This window comes from Erythrolamprus reginae, chromosome 13 (assembly GCF_031021105.1).
Source record: "Erythrolamprus reginae isolate rEryReg1 chromosome 13, rEryReg1.hap1, whole genome shotgun sequence".
In the NCBI taxonomy this organism is placed as follows: domain Eukaryota; kingdom Metazoa; phylum Chordata; class Lepidosauria; order Squamata; family Dipsadidae; genus Erythrolamprus; species Erythrolamprus reginae.
Window position 1 is genome coordinate 7,480,535 of NC_091962.1, and position 19,271 is coordinate 7,499,805.

At 41.2% G+C, this 19,271-nt stretch overlaps 1 protein-coding gene across 1 annotated transcript in view; it reads right to left on the reverse strand.

The window, feature by feature from the left end:
- The window catches only part of CAPN1 (calpain 1), a 60,541-nt gene extending 41,270 nt beyond the window's left edge, over positions 1-19,271 (reverse strand). Inside the window, exons 1-6 of the mRNA XM_070766617.1 lie at positions 19,127-19,271; positions 11,447-11,743; positions 10,170-10,239; positions 4,891-5,009; positions 2,020-2,153; positions 1,019-1,187 (exon numbers count right to left, since the gene is read on the reverse strand). Of these exons, the coding sequence (XP_070622718.1) occupies positions 1,019-1,187; positions 2,020-2,153; positions 4,891-5,009; positions 10,170-10,239; positions 11,447-11,713 (759 nt within the window). The 5' untranslated portion in view covers positions 11,714-11,743; positions 19,127-19,271. The remainder of the gene's footprint in view (positions 1-1,018; positions 1,188-2,019; positions 2,154-4,890; positions 5,010-10,169; positions 10,240-11,446; positions 11,744-19,126) is intronic.

Sequence of the window (19,271 nt, forward strand, 5' to 3'; positions counted from 1 at the left end):
TTATTTATTATTATTATTTATTATTTAGATTTGTATGCCGCCCCTCTCCGCAGACTCGGGGCGGCTCACAACAAAGTGAAACAATTTACAACAAATCTAAATTACAGTTTAAAAATATTTTTAAAACCCCATTTTCTAAACAAACATACATATAGACATACCATTCATAAATTGTATATGCCCGGGGGAGATGTCTCAGTTCCCCCATGCCTGACGACAAAGGTGGGTCTTAAGGAGCTTACAAAAGGCAAGGAGAGTAGGGGCAGTTCTAATCTCCGGGGGGAGTTGGTTCCAGAGGGTCGGGGCCGCCACAGAGAAGGCTCTTCCCCTGGGGCCCGCCAACCGACATTGTTTAGTTGACGGGATCCGGAGAAGGCCCACTCTGTGGGACCTAATCGGTTGCTGGGATTCGTGCAGCAGCAGGCGGTCTCGGAGATATTCTGGTCCAGTGCCCTGAAGGGCTTTAAAGGTCATAACCAACACTTTGAATTGTGACCGGAAATTGATCGGCAACCAATGCAGACTGCGGAGTGTTGGTGAAACATGGGCATACCTAGGTAAGCCCATGACTGCTCTCGCAGCTGCATTCTGCATGATCTGGAGTTTCCGAACACTTTTCAAAGGTAGCCCCATGTAGAGCATTACAGTAGTCGAACCTCGAGGTGATGAGGGCATGAGTGACTGTGAGCAGTGAGTCCTGGTCTTATCCTTATCTTATCCTCTTATCTTATTTTATCATCTATCTTCACGTTATCTTATGTTATCTTACATTGTATCTTATGTCATCTTGTCTTCTTATTGTATCATCTATCTTATCTAGTTATCTTACGTTATCTTACATTATATCACGTCACCTTAGCTTATTCTTTTATATTTTTTTATCTCACCTTATCTTAATCTTGCCTCACCTTAATAATAAATAATAATAAAGCTTGCCAAGTGTCCAATGAATTTAGTTCACTCACAGGTCCCCCACCATCTCTAAGCAAAGGCGAGATGAGCTCCCCGATATACTCACGTCAATGGAGCACCCCATAAGAGATCCTCTCTCCAGGGCTTTCAAAATGATCTGAAAGAGGTCGCTGGGAGGCTTCTTGAGATCGTACCACTCGGTCACCCCCCCTGTGAAGTCCTCAAACCCTTCAGAGGTGCTTCCTCCAGACAAGGCCTCATAGCAGCCATTCAACCTAAGGGAGACATCGAATTAGAGCAGCTCTGCTATGGCAACTCTATGGCGATTTTATCATGGCTTGACCTTAATTTGATACTTTGGTTTGCTAATGTTGTTGTTGTTATTATTATTATTATTTATTAGATTTGTATGCCACCCCTCTCCGAAGACTCGGGGCGGCTAACAACAATATAAAAAGACAATGTAAACAAATCTAATATTAAAAACAATCTAAAAAACCAACACAAGAGCACACAAACAGATTCAAGCTTAATATTAACCGCTCCAAACTTGACTGTAAAAAATATGACTTTAGTCATCGGGTTGTCGAAGCGTGGAACTCATTACCGGACTCTGTAGTATCATCCGCTAACCCCCAACATTTTACCCTTAGACTATCCACGGTTGACCTCTCCAGATTCCTAAGAGGTCAGTAAGCGCACTAGAGTGCCTTCCGTCCCCTGTCCTATAGTCTCTCCTATATCTCGTATTTCTTCTCTACTATATCCTCTATAACCTTCATTGTGTACTATTGTGTATTGGACAAAATAAATAAATACAATAAATAAAAATAAAACAGTTCACGTGCCAGCAGATATGGCTCTGCGTGCCACCTGTGGCACCCATGCCATAGGTTCGCCATCACTGGCCTAGGAGGTAGCACAGTGTTGTCTGAATTCCAGAGTCCAGACCATCTGTTTCTCGGCCCATTTCACAGACGGGAAAGACTGAGTCCTTCTCCAAAAGAATGGGGAGAATGCCAAAAGTTCCAACAGCGAAGACCGACTCTGCAACGCTTTCCTCTTGAAATAAATAATAATATTAATAATATCAAAAGTGAAACATACTTGGCATAAGCTTTTTCCAGCAGGGCGCTCCAGAACTCGTTCCCTTCGGCGGAGTGAACAAACACCAACTTGCCGTCTTTTGTCGGGAGCAAATCGTCTATCACTACGTCTATCCATTCTCCAAACTGCCAGATCTGTTTTCAGAAGAGGAAAAAACCCAAGAAGTGAAGAATCCTAAATTTTCTTTTCTTTCTTTCATAATTCAGAAGCCTGACTTTTTTTTTTTTTACTAGGTATAGCTCGTGAACATTTTGATAAAAATCAATTGTATTTAATTCTCCACGTGTCAACAGCTGGAAAAATGAAACCATACCTATGGAAGAAGATACTATCGAAAAAATAATATCATGTGCGGAAATGGACGGTCTTGATGATCATGTGACCGAGGGTGGCTAAAGGTCATGCGACTGGCTTAAAGGTGGCCAACTTGAAGTCACTCACGTCAAGGGTTTCGATTAGGGTTAGGGTGCCTGGCCTCTTCTCGCCTCAAAGAGATACAATTTCCCTATCTATTTACTACTACTATTTAATTCTATGTGTGTATATCATATGGGTACATACATATTACACACAGGCACACAAAAATATACGTTATGTACTACGGTATATAAACTGTACAGGGGTGGCCAATAAAATGGAAACACTTGACTTTTTGGCATCATAATGTTTGAACATATTCAGATTAATGAAAACTTGACATATTTTAATGTTTTTTTAAAAAAATTCTGTTATTTGATATGGTTTTTTTAACTACCTTTTTTTTTTACAGAAATTTAAGGAAATTGGTTATAACCTTCTAGAAATGACAGACCTCTCAAACCTTCAAAGAGGCCAAATTGTTGGTGATCGAATGGCAGGTGCTAGTGTAACAGAAAGTGCCTGAATTTTTGGCGTTTCAAGAGGTCACCTCTCAAAAGTAATGACTGCTTTTGAAAGAGAAGGGAAAAACGTCCTCAGCCAAGCACAGGTCTGGTCGAAAGTCGAAGTTGTCTGAGAGAGACTGTCAGACTCTACAATGAATTGTTAGAGTGGATTGTAAGACTGCAGCTCTTAAAATCACTGCAGAGCTCAATAGAAGACTGACTGCAGAAAAAGACCTCATAGAAACATAGAAACATAGAAGTCTGACGGCAGAAAAAGACCCCATGGTCCATCTAGTCTGCCCTTATACTATTTTCTGTATTTTATCTTAGGATGGAGATATGTTTATCCCAGGCATGTTTAAATTCAGTTCCTGTGGATTTACCAACCACGTCTGCTGGAAGTTTGTCCCAAGCATCTACTCCTCTTTCAGTAAAATAATATTTTCTCACGTTGCTTTTGCTCTTTCCCCCAACTAACTTCAGATTGTGTCCCCTTGTTCTTGTGTTCACTTTCCTATTAAAAACACTTCCCTCCTGAACCTTATTTAACCCTTTAACATATTTAAATGTTTCGATCATGTCCCCCCTTTTCCTTCTGCCCTCCAGACTATACAGATTGAGTCCATGAAGTCTTTCCTGATAAGTTTTATGCTTAAGACCTTCCACCATTCTAGTATCGCGTCTTTGGACCCATTCAATTTTGTCAATATCTTTTTGTAGGTGAGGTCCCCAGTACTGAACACAGTATTCCAAATGTGGTCTCACCAGCACTCTATATAGCGGGATCATGATCTCCCTCTTCCTGCTTGTTATACCTCTAGCTATGCAACCAAGCATCCTACTTGTTTTCCCTACTGCCTGACTGCACTGTATCACCCATTTTGAGACTGTCAGAAATCACTACCCCTAAATCCTAAATAAACACGTACAGAACCCAGTTTCCACAAAAAACTGTTCGAAGGGAGCTTCACAAATCTGGATTCCAAATCTGGATTTTCAAGGTGTTTGTCCACCTCCTGTATGTTTTATGTAAACACACATAGCTGTTCTCAAATTATACACATTCAACCTCATTTACTGCGATAGGAAAAACATACCCAGAGCCCAGAAGGAAAAAAGCAGAAATAATTCAAAATTTTTCTACTGGTTCTGCGTACCTGACCGTACCTATAGAAACCATGGGCTTTCCCAAATATGCCCACGTTACCCCAACACTCCACAGTCTGCATTGGTTGCCGATCAGTTTCCGGTCACAATTCAAAGTGTTGGTTATGACCTATAAAGCCCTTCATGGCACCGGACCAGATTATCTCCGGGACCGCCTTCTGCTGCACGAATCCCAGCGACCAGTTAGGTCCCACAGAGTGGATCTTCTCCGGGTCCCGTCAACTAAGCAATGTCGCCTGGCGGGACCCAGGGGAAGAGCCTTCTCTGTGGAGGCCCCGGCCCTCTGGAACCAACTCCCCCCAGAGATTAGAACTGCCCCCACCCTCCTTGCCTTTCGTAAACAACTTAAAACCCACCTCTGCCGCCAGGCATGGGGGAATTGAGATCCTCTTTCCCCCTAGGCCTTTACAATTTTATGCATGGTATGTATGTATGTATGTTTGGTTTTTATATTAATGGACTTTTAATCATTTCTAATACCAAATTACTATTGTACACAGTTTTATTGTTGCTGTTAGCCGCCCCGAGTCTCCGGAGAGGGACGGCATACAAATCCAATAGATAGATGGATAGATAGATGGATGGATGGATGGATGGATAGGATAGGATAGGATAAGATAAGATAGATAGATAGATAGATAGATAGATAGATAGATAGATAGATAGATAGATAGATTAGATAGATAGATAATAAATAAATAAATAAACAAACAAACAAACAAACAAACAAACAAACCCATCACTGCTGCACAGGGCTTAACACGTTTGCTTGTATGTCCAAAAGAAAGAGGAAATAATAAACTCATGGACTCTGGACAAAGGATCGGAGAGGTGTGTTTACCTGGAAGTGGAAGATACCAGCATATCCGTTCTCGAAGCTTTGTCCATGGGGGACCACGCGATGGAGAAGGGGGTCATTAAGCGTGAGCGATGCAATGGCAGCTAACAGCCAACAGTCTCCTAGAGAGAGAGAGAGAAACCAGAAAATTCAGCCTGCTATATCCAGAAAGATATAGTCTGTTGTGGTTATTTTAACCATTTTATGCTGTTTTTATTTTTGTTTTAAGCCACCCTGAGTCCTCGGGAATGGGCAACATACAAATATAAACAAACAAACAAACAAACAAACATATAAATAAATAATCTCTTCTTGACCAGTGATGGAGTTCCCACAACTTCGGAAGGCAACTTCTGTTCTATCCCTTTTTCAGTTTTTTAAAATCTTCTTCTTTTGTTTAGATTCCTATCATGTCCTTAACTTAGAGGACTATAAGTCAAGGTCCTAAGTACAGAATCGTGTCAGTTGTTCAGCTGGTCATTACATGGCCAACTTATTTTTAACGACATTGTAGAAGAGCCTCTGCTGATCACAGACTGCCAGCAGTTTGTCAGATCGAATAAAATAAAATAAAATAAATAAAATAATAAAATAAAATAAAATAAAAAAATAAAATAAATAAAATAAAATAATAAAATAATAAAATAAAATAAATAAAATAAAATGAGCACTGCACAGCAAGACAACTAGACACAAGAACAGTTTTTTTCCGAACGCCATCACTCTACTAAACAAATAATTCCCTCAACACTGTCAGACTTTCTACTCAATCTGCACTTGTATTCTACTTTTTTTTCTCATCATTCCTATCACCCATTTCCTCCCATGTTGACTGTATGACTGTAACTTGTTGCTTATATCCTAAGATTTTTATTAATATTGCTTATTTGACCCCTATGACAATCATTAAGTGTCGTACCACATGATTGTTGACAAATGTATATTTTATTTTATGTACGCTGAGGGCATATGCACCAAGACAAATTCCTTGTGTGTCCAATCACACTTGGCCAATAAAAATCAATCAACCAACCAACCAACCAACCAACCAACCAACCAACCAACCTACCTACCTACCTACCTACCTATCTATGAATAAATAAAATAAAATAAAATAAAATAAAATGAATAAATAACATGAATAAATAAAATAAAATAAAATAATAATAATAAATGCTATTGCTATAAGGCTATTGCTATCAGCCAGGAAGGACCCAGGGAGGGATGGTACAGCTGCAAACAATCTCTGGAATTACTAGCAGCTGCAACCAGTTTCTTAAGCCCCAAAGTTGGCTTGGTGCCACAGGGTGGGGTGGCAGCTCTACGCAGGTGCTGAATTGATCAGATAATGGACAGAAGGGTGTGGGAGCAACCAGAGGGGAGGGAAAATTCCCTGTAACTGCTGGGGCCAGAAGCAACGGGTGGAAGCTGCTCAGAGGCACATCCAACTTGGAACTAAGAGCGAACTTCCCAGCAATGAGAAATATTAATCAATAGAGCAGAGGTTGCCTCCAGAAGTTGGTGCTCAGACACTGGAGGTTTTCAACAAGAGATTGGAAGTGGTATAGTCCGACCTCCTGCTCAAGCAAGATATCTTACACCCTTCCTGACAAATGGTTGTCCAAGAATCCAGGGATGGAGCACTCATGATTTCTGGTGGCAAGCAGTTCCACTGGTTAAACTGTTTTTCGCTGTCGTGAAATTCCTCCTTGGTTCTAGGTTGCTTTTCTTTTTTAAATTTTATTTTTTTCAAAACAAGACAAAACATAAACGACAAACATACAACAAAAAGTAGGAGCAAATACCGCTCCACTTGTCAGAAGTCTCTGGAGACTTTGCCAATCAAGTCATATAGAAAAAGGGAAAGAAAAAAAAAGAACAAACATATACTTGTATTTTCCTGTTATTTACAGAATTTTAACTATGTAATACTATATAATATAGAAACATAGAAGACTGACGGCAGAAAAAGACCTCATGGTCCATCTAGTCTGCCCTTATACTATTTCCTGTATTTTATCTTAGGATGGATCTATGTTTATCCCAGGCATGTTTAAATTCAGTGACTGTGGATTTACCAACCACGTCTGCTGGAAGTTTGTTTCAAGGATCTACTACTCTTTCAGTCAAATGATATTTTCTCACATTGCTTTTGATCTTTCCCCCAACTAACTTCAGATTGTGTCCCCTTGTTCTTGTGTTCACTTTCCTATTAAATACATTCAATTACTTAGATGTTCTTCTATTCAACCAATCATAAGACTTGTCCCAGATTTTATAGTATTCCGTACCCTCTTGTCCCTTCAACCGCTTCATCATCATATCCATTTCAACACAGTGAGTAATTTTTAAAATTATCTCTTCTTCTTTCGGAATGTCTACATCCTTCCACCTTTGTGCAAAAACTATTCTGGTTCCTGATAAAGTGTGTGTTATTAAGTACTGTATTTCTTTTTTGTATTTTTAGAGAAGAAGCTGGTAACTACAGGCCAGCTAGCTTGACATCAGTTGTAGTTAAAATGATGGAGACTCTACTCAAAAAGAGGATAAATCAGCACCTAAAAAACAATAACTTATTGGACCCAAATCAGCATGGCTTTACTGAAGGCTAATCATGTCAGACTAATCTCAATGATTTCTTTGACTATGTCACAAAGGTGTTGGATGAAGGTGGTGCCGTGGATATTGCCTACCTGGACTTCAGCAAAGCCTTTGATACGGTTCCACATAAAGAGCTGATAGATAAATTAGTGAAGATTGGACTTAATCCCTGGATAGTTCAATGGATTTGCAGCTGGCTGAAGCGTAGACATCAAAGAGTTATTGTTAATGGCGAGTATTCTGAGCAGAGTCAGGTTACAAGCGGTGTGCCACAAGGGTCTGTTCTGGGTCCTATTCTTTTTAATATGTTTGTGAGTGACATAGGGGAAGGTTTGGTAGGGAAGGTTTGCCTATTTGCCGATGACTCTAAAGTGTGCAATAGGGTTGATATTCCTGGAGGCGTCTGTAATATGGTAAATGATTTAGCTTTACTAGATAAATGGTCAAAGCAATGGAAACTGCAGTTTAATGTTTCCAAATGTAAAATAATGCACTTGGGGAAAAGGAATCCTCAATCTGAGTATTGTATTGGCAGTTCTGTGTTAGCAAATACTTCAAATGAAAAGGATTTAGGGGTAGTGATTTCTGACAGTCTCAAAATGGGTGAACAGTGCAGTCAGGCGGTAGGGAAAGCAAATAGGATGCTTGGCTACATAGCTAGAGGTATAACAAGCAGGAAGAGGGAGATTATGATCCCGCTATATAGAATGCTGGTGAGACCACATTTGGAATACTGTGTTCAGTTCTGGAGACCTCACCTACAAAAAGATATTGACAAAATTGAACGGGTCCAAAGACGGGCTACAAGAATGGTGGAAGGTCTTAAGCATAAAACGTATCAGGAAAGACTTAATGAATGCAATCAGTATAGTCTGGAGGACAGAAGGAAAAGGGGGGACATGATCGAAACATTTAAATATATTAAAGGGTTAAATAAGGTCCAGGAGGGAAGTGAACACAAGAACAAGGGGACACAATCTGAAGTTAGTTGGGGGAAAGATCAAAAGCAACATGAGAAAATATTATTTTACTGAAAGAGTAATAGATCCTTGGAACAAACTTCCAGCAGACCTGGTTGGTGAATCCACAGTAACTGAATTGAAACATGCCTGGGATAAACATATATCCATCCTAAGATAAAATACAGGAAATAGTATAAGGGCAGACTAGATGGACCATGAGGTCTTTTTCTGCCGTCAGACTTCTATGTTTCTATGAATATGCTTAATAGAAAAAATTCTGGAATCTTTCTAACTTCCTGTTTTGTAATTTCTCTTAGCCATTTCTCCATCAAGTTCCAGTAAGATTTAGCTTTAGGGCAGATCCACCACTGATGATAGTATGTACCAATCTCCTTTTTACATTTCCAAAAGTTAGAGTGGGTGTTAGGGTACATTTTTGAAAATCTATTAGGTGGCAAGTGCCATCTGTAAGAAATCTCCATCTGATTTTCTTTGAATGTTACTGATTTGGTTATTTGCCAATTGCATGTCCAAAGTTTTTCCCACTTATCGAAATCTATAATGTGACCAAAATTTCTACACCAACTTATCATACTGTCTTTTAGAATGTGACCTTCTGTTCTGGATCTTATCATATTAGGTCCCACAAAGTGGGTCTGCTCCGGGTCCAGTCAACTAAACAATGTCGCTTGGCGGGACTCAGGTTAAGAGCCTTCTCTGTGACGGCCCCGGCCCTCTGGAACCAACTCCCCCCAGAGATTAGAATTGCCCCCACCCTCCTTGCCTTTCGTAAGCTTCTTAAAACCCACCTCTGCCACCAGACATGGTGGAACTGAGATACTCTTTCCCCCTAGGCCTTTACAATTTTATGCATGGTATGTCTGTATGTATGTTTGGTTTTATAATAAATGGTTTTTAACTGTTTTAATATTGGATTGTTTATATGCTGTTTTTATTACTGTTGTTAGCCGCCCCAAGTCTACGGAGAGGGGCAGCATACAAATCCAATAAATAAATAAATAAATAAATATATTTGTAAATTTTCCCAATCAATTTTCCTTGGTTTTTCATAATTATCTTGTCTAGGGCACTATTCCCTTTTTGAAAGTAATTAATCTTTTTATCTTTTGTAAATCTTCCCTGGATCTGCACATATGTTCACCTATCTATCTATCTATCTATCTATCTATCTATCTATCTATCTATCTATCCATCCTTATTTATTTATTTATTTATTTGTCTGTCTGTCTGTCTGTCTGTCTGTCTGTCTATCATCTATCTATCTATCTATCTATCTATCTATCTATCTATCTATCTATCCATCCTTATTTATTTATCTATTTATCTATTTATCTATTTATCTATCTATCTGTCTATCATCTATCTATCTATCTATCTATCTATCTATCTATCTATCTATCCATCCTTATTTATCTATCTATCTATCTATCTATCTATCTATCTATCTATCTATCTATCTATCTATCTATTGGATTTGTATGGCGCCCCTCTCCGCAGACTTTATACCCTCTGTATTTAATTCTTCTCTAGTTTTTAATTTCAATTGGGAATTTAATAAACCCTTATATTTAAGTATTGCTCCTCTATATAATAAGTTGCTTTTCTTAAGCATTTCAGCTCTTGTCTGACTGGGAAAAAAAGGATAGAAAAGGGCCCAGGGATGTGGACATCCATCTGGCTGCAGGTCTCGCCACTCACCCAGAGCTCCCTGGCAAACATCGGTCCGTGTGGCACCGTCCACAATGAAAAGCGGGTTTCGGCACATTTCCTGAAAAATCCAAAGAGACGAAACTGTTCAAATGGTGGAACAATTGAGAAGAATGATCTTGTCTAGGGCACTACAGTAGTACCTCTAGATACGAGCTGCTCCACATGCGAGTATTCCAAGTTACGAGCCGCGAGGGGAGAAAAATTTCTGTTCTAGTTCCGAGCTCAAATTCGGGACACGAGCCGAGCGTCCACTAGGTGGCGCAATAATCCTTGCTTCTGGTTATCTCGGAGGGGAAAAACAAAGTCTGAAGCCATTTGTTCCAGATACGAGTGGTTCAACATACAAGCTCCATTCTGGAACGAATTAAACTCGTATCTAGAGGTACTACTGTATTCCCTTTTTGAAAATAATAAATCTGCTAATAAAGCAGAAGTGGATTTCAGCAGGTTCTAGCCAGGTTCTGGAGAACCGGTAGTGGGAAATTTTGTGTAGTTTGGAGAACCGGTAAATACCATCTCCGACTAGCCCCATCTCCACCTCCAGAGTCACAGCTGATCAGGAGAAAATGGGGATTTTGCAGTATCCTTCCCCCTGGAGTGGGGAGGGAATGGGGATCAATGATGGTCTCCTTGAGATTACCAAAAGAAAAAAAAGGTTTTCAGAGGAATGCCCATGTAACACCAACACTCCGCAGTCTGCATTGGTTGCCGATCAGTTTCCGGTCACAATTCAAAGTGTTGGTCATTACCTATAAAGCCCTTCATGGCACCGGACCAGGGTATCTACGAGACCGCCTTCTGCCGCACGAATCCCAGCGACCGGTTAGGTCCCTTCTCCGGGTCCCGTCAACAAAACAATGTCGCTTGGCGGGGCCCAGGGGAAGAGCCTTCTCTGTGGCGGCCCCGACCCTCTGGAATCAACTCCCCCCAGAGATTAGAATTGCCCCCCCCCCTCCTTGCCTTCCGTAAGCTCCTTAAAACCCACCTCTGTCGTCAGGCATGGGGGAACTGAGACATTCTTTCCCCCTAAGCCTTTATAATTTATGCATGGTATGTTTGTTATATGGATGTTTAGTTTTATAATAAGGATATTTTAGTTGTTTTTGGTATTGGATTTGCATGATGTTTTTTTATTACTGTTGTTAGCCGCCCCGAGTCTACGGAGAGGGGCGGCATACAAATCCAATTAATAATAATAATAATAATAATAATAATAATAATAATAATAATAATAAGTTTCTGCGCCCTACAAATTCAAGACTCACCGTTGGGCGTTTCCACTTGACCCCGTAGGTCTTAGAAGAATTCGGCCCCAGTTCTTTGAAACCCAGCGAAGACGCCGTGGGCGGGAAAGTTTCATCCCTGAAGAGGCTCCCGTTCTGCAGACATTCGTTGCGAAGCCTCTCAAAATCCTGACCCAAGTGCTTGACTGCGTTCTCATGTTTCCCCAAACCCAGGTCTTTGGCCCGTTGCTTCTGGACTTGAGCTGACACCCCGGTGCAATAAATGGGGACAATGATCTCTTCCGACATCTTGGTTGATTATCCGAGCAATCAAATTCCCTGAAACAGAGAAGAGAGATTAGTCGGTAGGAAAATTGTTGATTGCTGAGTATGATATGGTATCTCTATGTTCACGGCTCTAGTCCTCATGGTTACTGAAAAGAAACCGAAAGCGGAACTGCACAGAATATCCAAAATAAATGGCATTTACCTCCAGCCTGCATGGTTAAAATGTACCCAAATATCTCCCCAAATTTGCTGGAAGCGCAAACAGTCTACAGGAACATATTACCATCTTTGGTGGACATGCCCCAAAAGTTTTTTTATTAAAGTTAAAAATTTATCTGGAGCAAATTACTCATAAACAAATACCACATAATCCAGAATTATTTCTCTAAGGTATTTTCAAGATAAAAACAATAAAGGAAGATAGATACTTGATCATACATATATTAACAGCTGCAAGATTAATATACGCACAACTATGGAAAACAGATAAGATACCAACAACATTAAACCTAATTAATAAAGTAGTTGCTGAAATGAACAAATTAACATTAGATCTCCAGGATAAAGGCGATACAGAATATAACAATAATAATAATAATAATAATAATAATAATAATAATAATAATCCCACCTGTCTGTCCATCACCCTGGGGAAGGAATTATTGACCCCCTCGGAGAGGGTCCGCAACTTGGGCGTCCTCCTCGATCCACAGCTCACATTAGAGAACCATATTTCAGCTGTGGCGAGGGGGGCGTTTGCCCAGGTTCGCCTGGTGCACCAGTTGCGGCCCTATCAGGACTGGGACTCACTGCTCACAGTCACTCATGCCCTCATCACCACGAGGCTCGACTACTGTAATGCTCTCTACATGGGGCTACCTTTGAAAAGTGTTTGGAAACTTCAGATCGTGCAGAATGCAGCTGCGAGAGCAATCATGGGCTTCCCCAAATATGCCCATGTTACACCAACACTCCGCAGTCGGCATTGGTTGCCGATCAATTTCCAGTCACAATTCAAAGTGTTGGTTATGACCTCTAAAGCCCTTCATGGCATCGGACCAGAATATCTCTGAGACCGCCTTCTGCCGCACGAATCCCAGCGACCGATTAGATCCCACAGAGTGGGCCTTCTCCGGGTCCCGTCAACTAAACAATGTCGGTTGGCAGGCCCCAGGGGAAGAGCCTTCTCTGTGGTGGCCCCGACTCTCTGGAACCAGCTCCCCACAGAGATTAGAACTGCCCCTACCCTCCTCGCCTTTTGCAAACTCCTTAAAACCCACCTTTGTCGTCAGGCATGGGGGAACTGAGTTATCTCCCCCGGGCCTATACAATTTATGTATGGTATGCTTGTGTGTATGTCTGTTTAATAATGGGGTTTTTTAATATTTTAAATTGTAAATTATTAGATTTGTTATAAACTGTTTTTATTGTGTTGTGAGCCGCCCCGAGTCTACGGAAAGGGGCGGCATACAAATCTAATAAATAAATAAATAAAAATAAAAAATAAAATAATAATAATAATAATAATAATAATAATAATAATGATAAATTAGATTTGTATGCCGCCCCTCTCCGCAGACTCAGGGCTTGACTGGAATGTGACTGGTTGAAGAAAGAAAGATATTGAAATATAAAAAGTAGATTCATTCATCCCCCACGATTTGGAAGAAACTTTGAATGGAAATATAGATATGTAATCTTACAATCATATCTAAAAAAACAGAATATAAATGTAAATTGTTGTTAAATTCACATTCTATTTGTATAAAAGGGAAAAGACTCATTGATCTTAAAAATTACTGTAACTAAGAAAAAAAGCGCATAGAAAGAAAATACGGGGCTATACAAGGGCTGTTCAAAAATGATAGTCAGTAGAATAGCTGACCTTTTTTTTCTTTCTGTTAAATGTTATAGAGTGGTACCTCTACTTATGAACTTAATTCGTTCCGTGACCAGGTTCTTAAATAGAAAAGTTTGTAAGAAGAAGCAATTTTTCCCATAGGAATCAATGTAAAAGCCAATAATTCGTGCAGCTGGGGAAACCACAGGGAGGATGGAAACCCTGTTTCCTCCCAGGAGATTCTTAGAGAGGCGCCACAGAGGCTTCTTCCCACCTTTTCCGGCCCTGTTTCCTCCCAGGAGATTCCTAGAGAGGCTCCACGCAGGCCTTTTCTCGTTACAGTTTCGGAGGCTCGGGTTTGTAAGTGGAAAACGATTCTTGAGAAGAGGCAAAAAAATCTTGAACACCCGGTTCTGATCTAGAAAAGTTTGTAAGTTAGAGGCGTTCTTAGGTAGAGGTACCACTGCACTTATGATAAGAATGTAAATGTGTATATGTTTTATCTTTTGTTTATGTATATACAATACAATATGCACAACTATGGAAAACCGATAAGATACCAACAACATTAAACCTAATTAATAAAGTAAATGAAGTTGCTGAAATGAACAAATTAACATTAGAGCTCCAGGATAAAGGCGATACAGAATATAATAATAATATCATAACAAATATACAATACAATGTATACAAATACAATACATAAACAAAATATGTATATATTTTATCTTTTCTATGTGATTGTTTTTTATGGAGTGTGTGTGTGTGTTTATTTTGTATGTAAATAATCAATAAAGACTTTTATTAAAAAAAAGGAATATCCAAAATAAAGCCAGGGAGTTTTATGAGGTCGCAGACAAATCATGTGCGCACGCATAAAGCACAGAATTTACTATGGCCTCAGATCAGAAGTGGAAAGAAAAAATATGGACGGTCCTTGACATAAGAACACAATTAAATTACCATTAGGATTGGAACTTCCATTGTTAAGTGGAACCCTACTGGACAGCCATGTTGGACACATTTATTAAGCAAATCACAGAAGTTGTTAAGTGAGTCACATGAAAATCCAACTTCCCCCAAGGTTGTCGGCTGGGAGGGAAGAAATTGAGACCTCAGGGATGTTGCAAGCCATTGTGAATAGAAGCCTCTGAATTTTGATCAAGTGTTTGTCAGAATGCTGGGGTAGTCATAAAGATGAGGACAGGTTATACCTCTACTGCAGCCCCCTTGCTGAAAGTCTGGGACAAAAGCGCTCCCAGCAAAGGGGCTGCGAGAGGGGCGGGGCGGGCATTCCCGAAGCGCGCGGAGAGGAGGAGAATCGGCAGCCTTGGCCGCGGGAGAGGCGCGCCCCAAGGCAGGAGGCGGCGGAGGAGGAGAGGGGGCCGATTGGGTGGGTGGGGGGCAGGGCCGAGGGGGCCGGAGGCACCATGGGGAGGCAGTGACGGCCGCGGCTCCTTTTCTTTCTTTTTACTGACGGTCTCCCCGCCCCCCCGGGAAAAGGGTGCGTGGGGGGGGTATTTTGGGGCACGCACACGTGCACGCGCACAGCTTACAGGAAACAGTGGCTAGGGCTGAAATAAAAAAGCTACATTCACAGTATAAGATGCACCGAAATTATCAGCCTCTTTTAGGGAGGAAAAAGGTGCGTTTTATACTCCAAAAAATACGGTAAGTCACTATTTTCAACGCTGCTATAACTTTGACCGCCTGCTAATGGCATGGTTGTAAGTCAAGGATTACCTGCTACCATGAGCATATTAAGGGAAGGCATTTGACCAAATCCTTAAGAGATGACTCACGGCTCAAAAGAAAACCCTTGGCAGACTCGCCCATCGTAGGAATAGGTCGGGACTTGCTCAAACGGTATCCGAAGGTGAGAAAGACCAGAGAAACAAATCCACACTTAACAGATGAACAGAGTTTGGAAGGCACCTGCTGGCAGGTCATCTAGTCCAACCCCCCTGCCCAAGCAAATAAACAAACAAACAAACAAATGTGAAATGTAAATAAAAAAGTATAACTTCACAAATATACGTAACTAGCTGAATACCCATGCTCCGCAGCTAAACTATATCGTCGGCCTTGATAAATTGACACTTACAGCTTGAAAATAATTGAGTAGTTACGCCTGATCCTCTCCTCTCCCCTTCTCTCCCCGAGGCTTGCCCCACAGAGGCCTCCCCTATCCCATCCCCTTCTCTTCCTTAGCCTTGCTGGCTTAGCTCAACTGTTCTGTAAAGCTGCTTGCTGCTGGGAAAGTAAAACGGAAGCTTCTCTCCTCTGCTTGTGTTTTGCATTTGGGACAGATTTCTTTTCAGGTGGGGAGGGGGAGTAGAACGCCTTAGCATCACAGCCTGTTAATAATAATAATATAGGAAATACTAATGCTCTGATGGTCATTTTGAAAAATCCTTTTTAGTGAGCATCTAGGAGCCAAGAGGAACATAGGTGGCAAATTTCAAGTTTCTAGCCTTTAAGGATTCTGGAGATTTAGTGGCATTTTGGAAAGATAGGTAGGTAGATAGATAGATAGATAGATAGATAGATAGATAGATAGATAGATAGATGATAGATAGATAGAGATAGATGGATAGAGATAGAGATAGATAGATAGAAATAGATAGGTAGATAGATAGATAGATAGATAGATAGATAGATAGATAGTGATAGAGAGATAGAGATAGATAGACAGACAGACAGACAGTTAGTGAAGTATAACAAATATCGGAAGTGGATTTTGAGCCCCCCGCCCCAAAAAGCCACATTTCAAACACCAACTGAATATTTTGACCTAGCCAAATCTCATTGTATTGACAAAACCTGTCTTGTTTTTGCAAAACACAAAGTTTGAGAACGTTTGGCTACTATAAAGACAAAAATAGCTATAGCCATCCAGCTTGTCCTGAAACTTGAACCCAAAACCACACGGGATTGAAAATTGGCAAAACGAGAAGTCCTCGATATACGACCACAACCAATCCCCCCCCCCCCAAATTTCTGCTGCTAGGTGTGACATTTATTGAGTTTCCCCCCCCTTTCTTGCGACTTTTCTTGCTCCCGGTGTTAAAATGAGTGGCTGGAGATGTGAAGTTTGTAAATCTGGTTGCTAAGTCAATCTGGCTTCCCCATTCACTTTGCTTGCTGGATGGTCGCAAAAGAGGATCGAGTAACCTTGGGACACGGAATAACTGTCATAAATACGAGTTCTCTCTCTCTCTTTCCTTCCTCCTCCCTCCCTCCCTTTATTGGATTTCTAGGCCGCCCTCCTCCAGGGGATTTAGAGTGCCTTACACAGCATAAAAGAATACAAAATCGACAATATCAAATCCTACCCATTTGAGAATCCAAATAATTCAACTCTATAAAAACCCAAGACATTTAAAGCCATTCAACCAACTTCCATCTCATCAAAGTCATAATATTTGGCTGGGGCAAGGTATCAGCGCTCAACAGCCCCAGGCTGTTGTGTTTTTAAAACCTTGCAGAAGGCCGGGAGGGTGGGGGTGAGGTGAATCTCTGGGGCGAGTTGTTTCCAAAGGACCGGAGCCATCACAGAGAAGGCCCTTCCCCAGATCTGGAGAAGGCCGATTCTGTGGGATCTGGCCGGCCACTGGCATACATGAGGCAGCAGATAGTCCTGTAAGAAGTCTGGTCCTAAGCCAGGTAGAAACATAGAAACATAGAAGTCTGACGGCAGAAAAAGACCTCATGGTCCATCTAGTCTGCCCTTATACTATTTTCTGTATTTTATCTTAGGATGGATATATGTTTATCCCAGGCATGTTTAAATTCAGTTACTGTGGATTTATCTACCACGTCTGCTGGAAGTTTGTTCCAAGGATCTACTACTCTTTCAGTAAAATAATATTTTCTCATGTTGCTTTTGATCTTCCCCCCAACTAACTTCAGATTGTGTCCCCTTGTTCTTGTGTTCACTTTCCTATTAAAAACACTTCCCTCCTGGACCTTATTTAACCCTTTAATATATTTAAATGTTTCGATCATGTCCCCCCTTTTCCTTCTGTCCTCCAGACTATACAGATGGAGTTCATGAAGTCTTTCCTGATACGTTTTATGCTTAAGACCTTCCACCATTCTTGTAGCCCGTCTTTGGACCCGTTCAATTTTGTCAATATCTTTTTGTAGGTGAGGTCTCCAGAACTGAACACAGTATTCCAAAAGGGGTCTCACCAGCACTCTATATAAGGGGATCACAATCTCCCTCTTCCTGCTTGTTATACCTCTAGCTATGCAGCCAAGCATCCTACTTGCTTTTCCTACCGCCTGACTGCACTGTTCACCCATTTTGAGACTGTCAGAAATCACTACCCCTAAATCCTTTTCTTTTGAAGTATTTGCTAACAGCTTTATAGGTCATAACCAACACTTTAAATTGCATCTCTTGAGTTTTGAAATGCACGAGGAGGCTTTTCAATTTCCTGGAAAGTTCCACTACTTTGAGCAAGGCCTGGAGGCTCAACACACTACCTGGAAGATCCAGGATGGAGCAACAAATAACTCCCGGTTTAAACATCCTTCCCGTTTTCCGATCAAAAGGCATTGAAACCTTCTCTTGAGAAACTAATACATCACCCAGTTAAACAGCAAGTAGAGGCGGAGAACCAGGATACTACCACTGTGTTTGCCAGGAACAGCTGTAAAAATTCCCGGCTTGGAAGTTTGGGAAACAGGTAACAAATTTCCACACCACAGCAGAACTATCTTTGGATTTAAATCATCATTCCCTTGGAGGACTAGAATCTTCATTGGGTCGTCATTTCTAGAAGACAGACCACAAGATACGATAATACAGATCCAGGTTTTGCCTCTGGAAGGCCTAAAGTTAAATCCCAGAACTTGTAAACAGTTTAGAAACTTTGCTGGTAAAATTTTTTGAAAAGTCACGCCTATGAAAACCTGGTTCGGGTAGCCAACACAATGACTCAATCCAAAGATATTTATATTCCTTTTTTCTTTGCCCATAAAATATGCAAGGACGGTACAATTGTTAAGATATATATACATCTTTTACAATTCAGCCACGACATCGCAGGGAAATTCAACACAAAGCAGGGGGAAAGGAGCCTGGCAAAGCCCTCAAATGCATGGACCACAACACCCATCCAGGTAAGAGGTTGAGGGAATTGTAGTCCAGAATGTAGGCCAAACGGACTGGGACTACCAGGGGTGGAGAAATCTCACAAACGCTTGGCACAACCCTTACTTTTCTGCAGCGCAAATAACCCGCTGCTTTCACCCATGGAGAGCAATCCTCTTGGGGAGACAACCCCTTGCTTCTCTGCCCATGAAGTACCTTTTCTTCTGCATTAAAGCCACGGAGGGCCAGCAGGGGAAAAAGAGAGAGAGAATCCCCAAAGCGAACGTAAACCTCCTTAAACCGGCGCGCTTGCTTTTCCCCAAATGAAGAATGTAACCCTACTTTTATTTAAAGAAATAACAAGGCCAAGTTGAAGCTCTCCAGGAAGAGCGAGTTGTGTAATAGGCAGATACTAACTATACATATTTCCCCCCAAAAAGGCCAATCCCAACCGGATCGCAAACTCCCAAGACTTTCCCTCTCCCAATCTCACCTTTCCGAAAGCCGAGCCCCGAAGTCTTTACCTGCGCCCGGCCTAGAACGGAGTAAAAAAAGGCCCCGATCTTTACTCCGGAGGAGGGCGAGGGAAGCTTTTTTCGGCGCAGGAGCGTCGCTCGGGCACCCTCCACCCCTCGCCG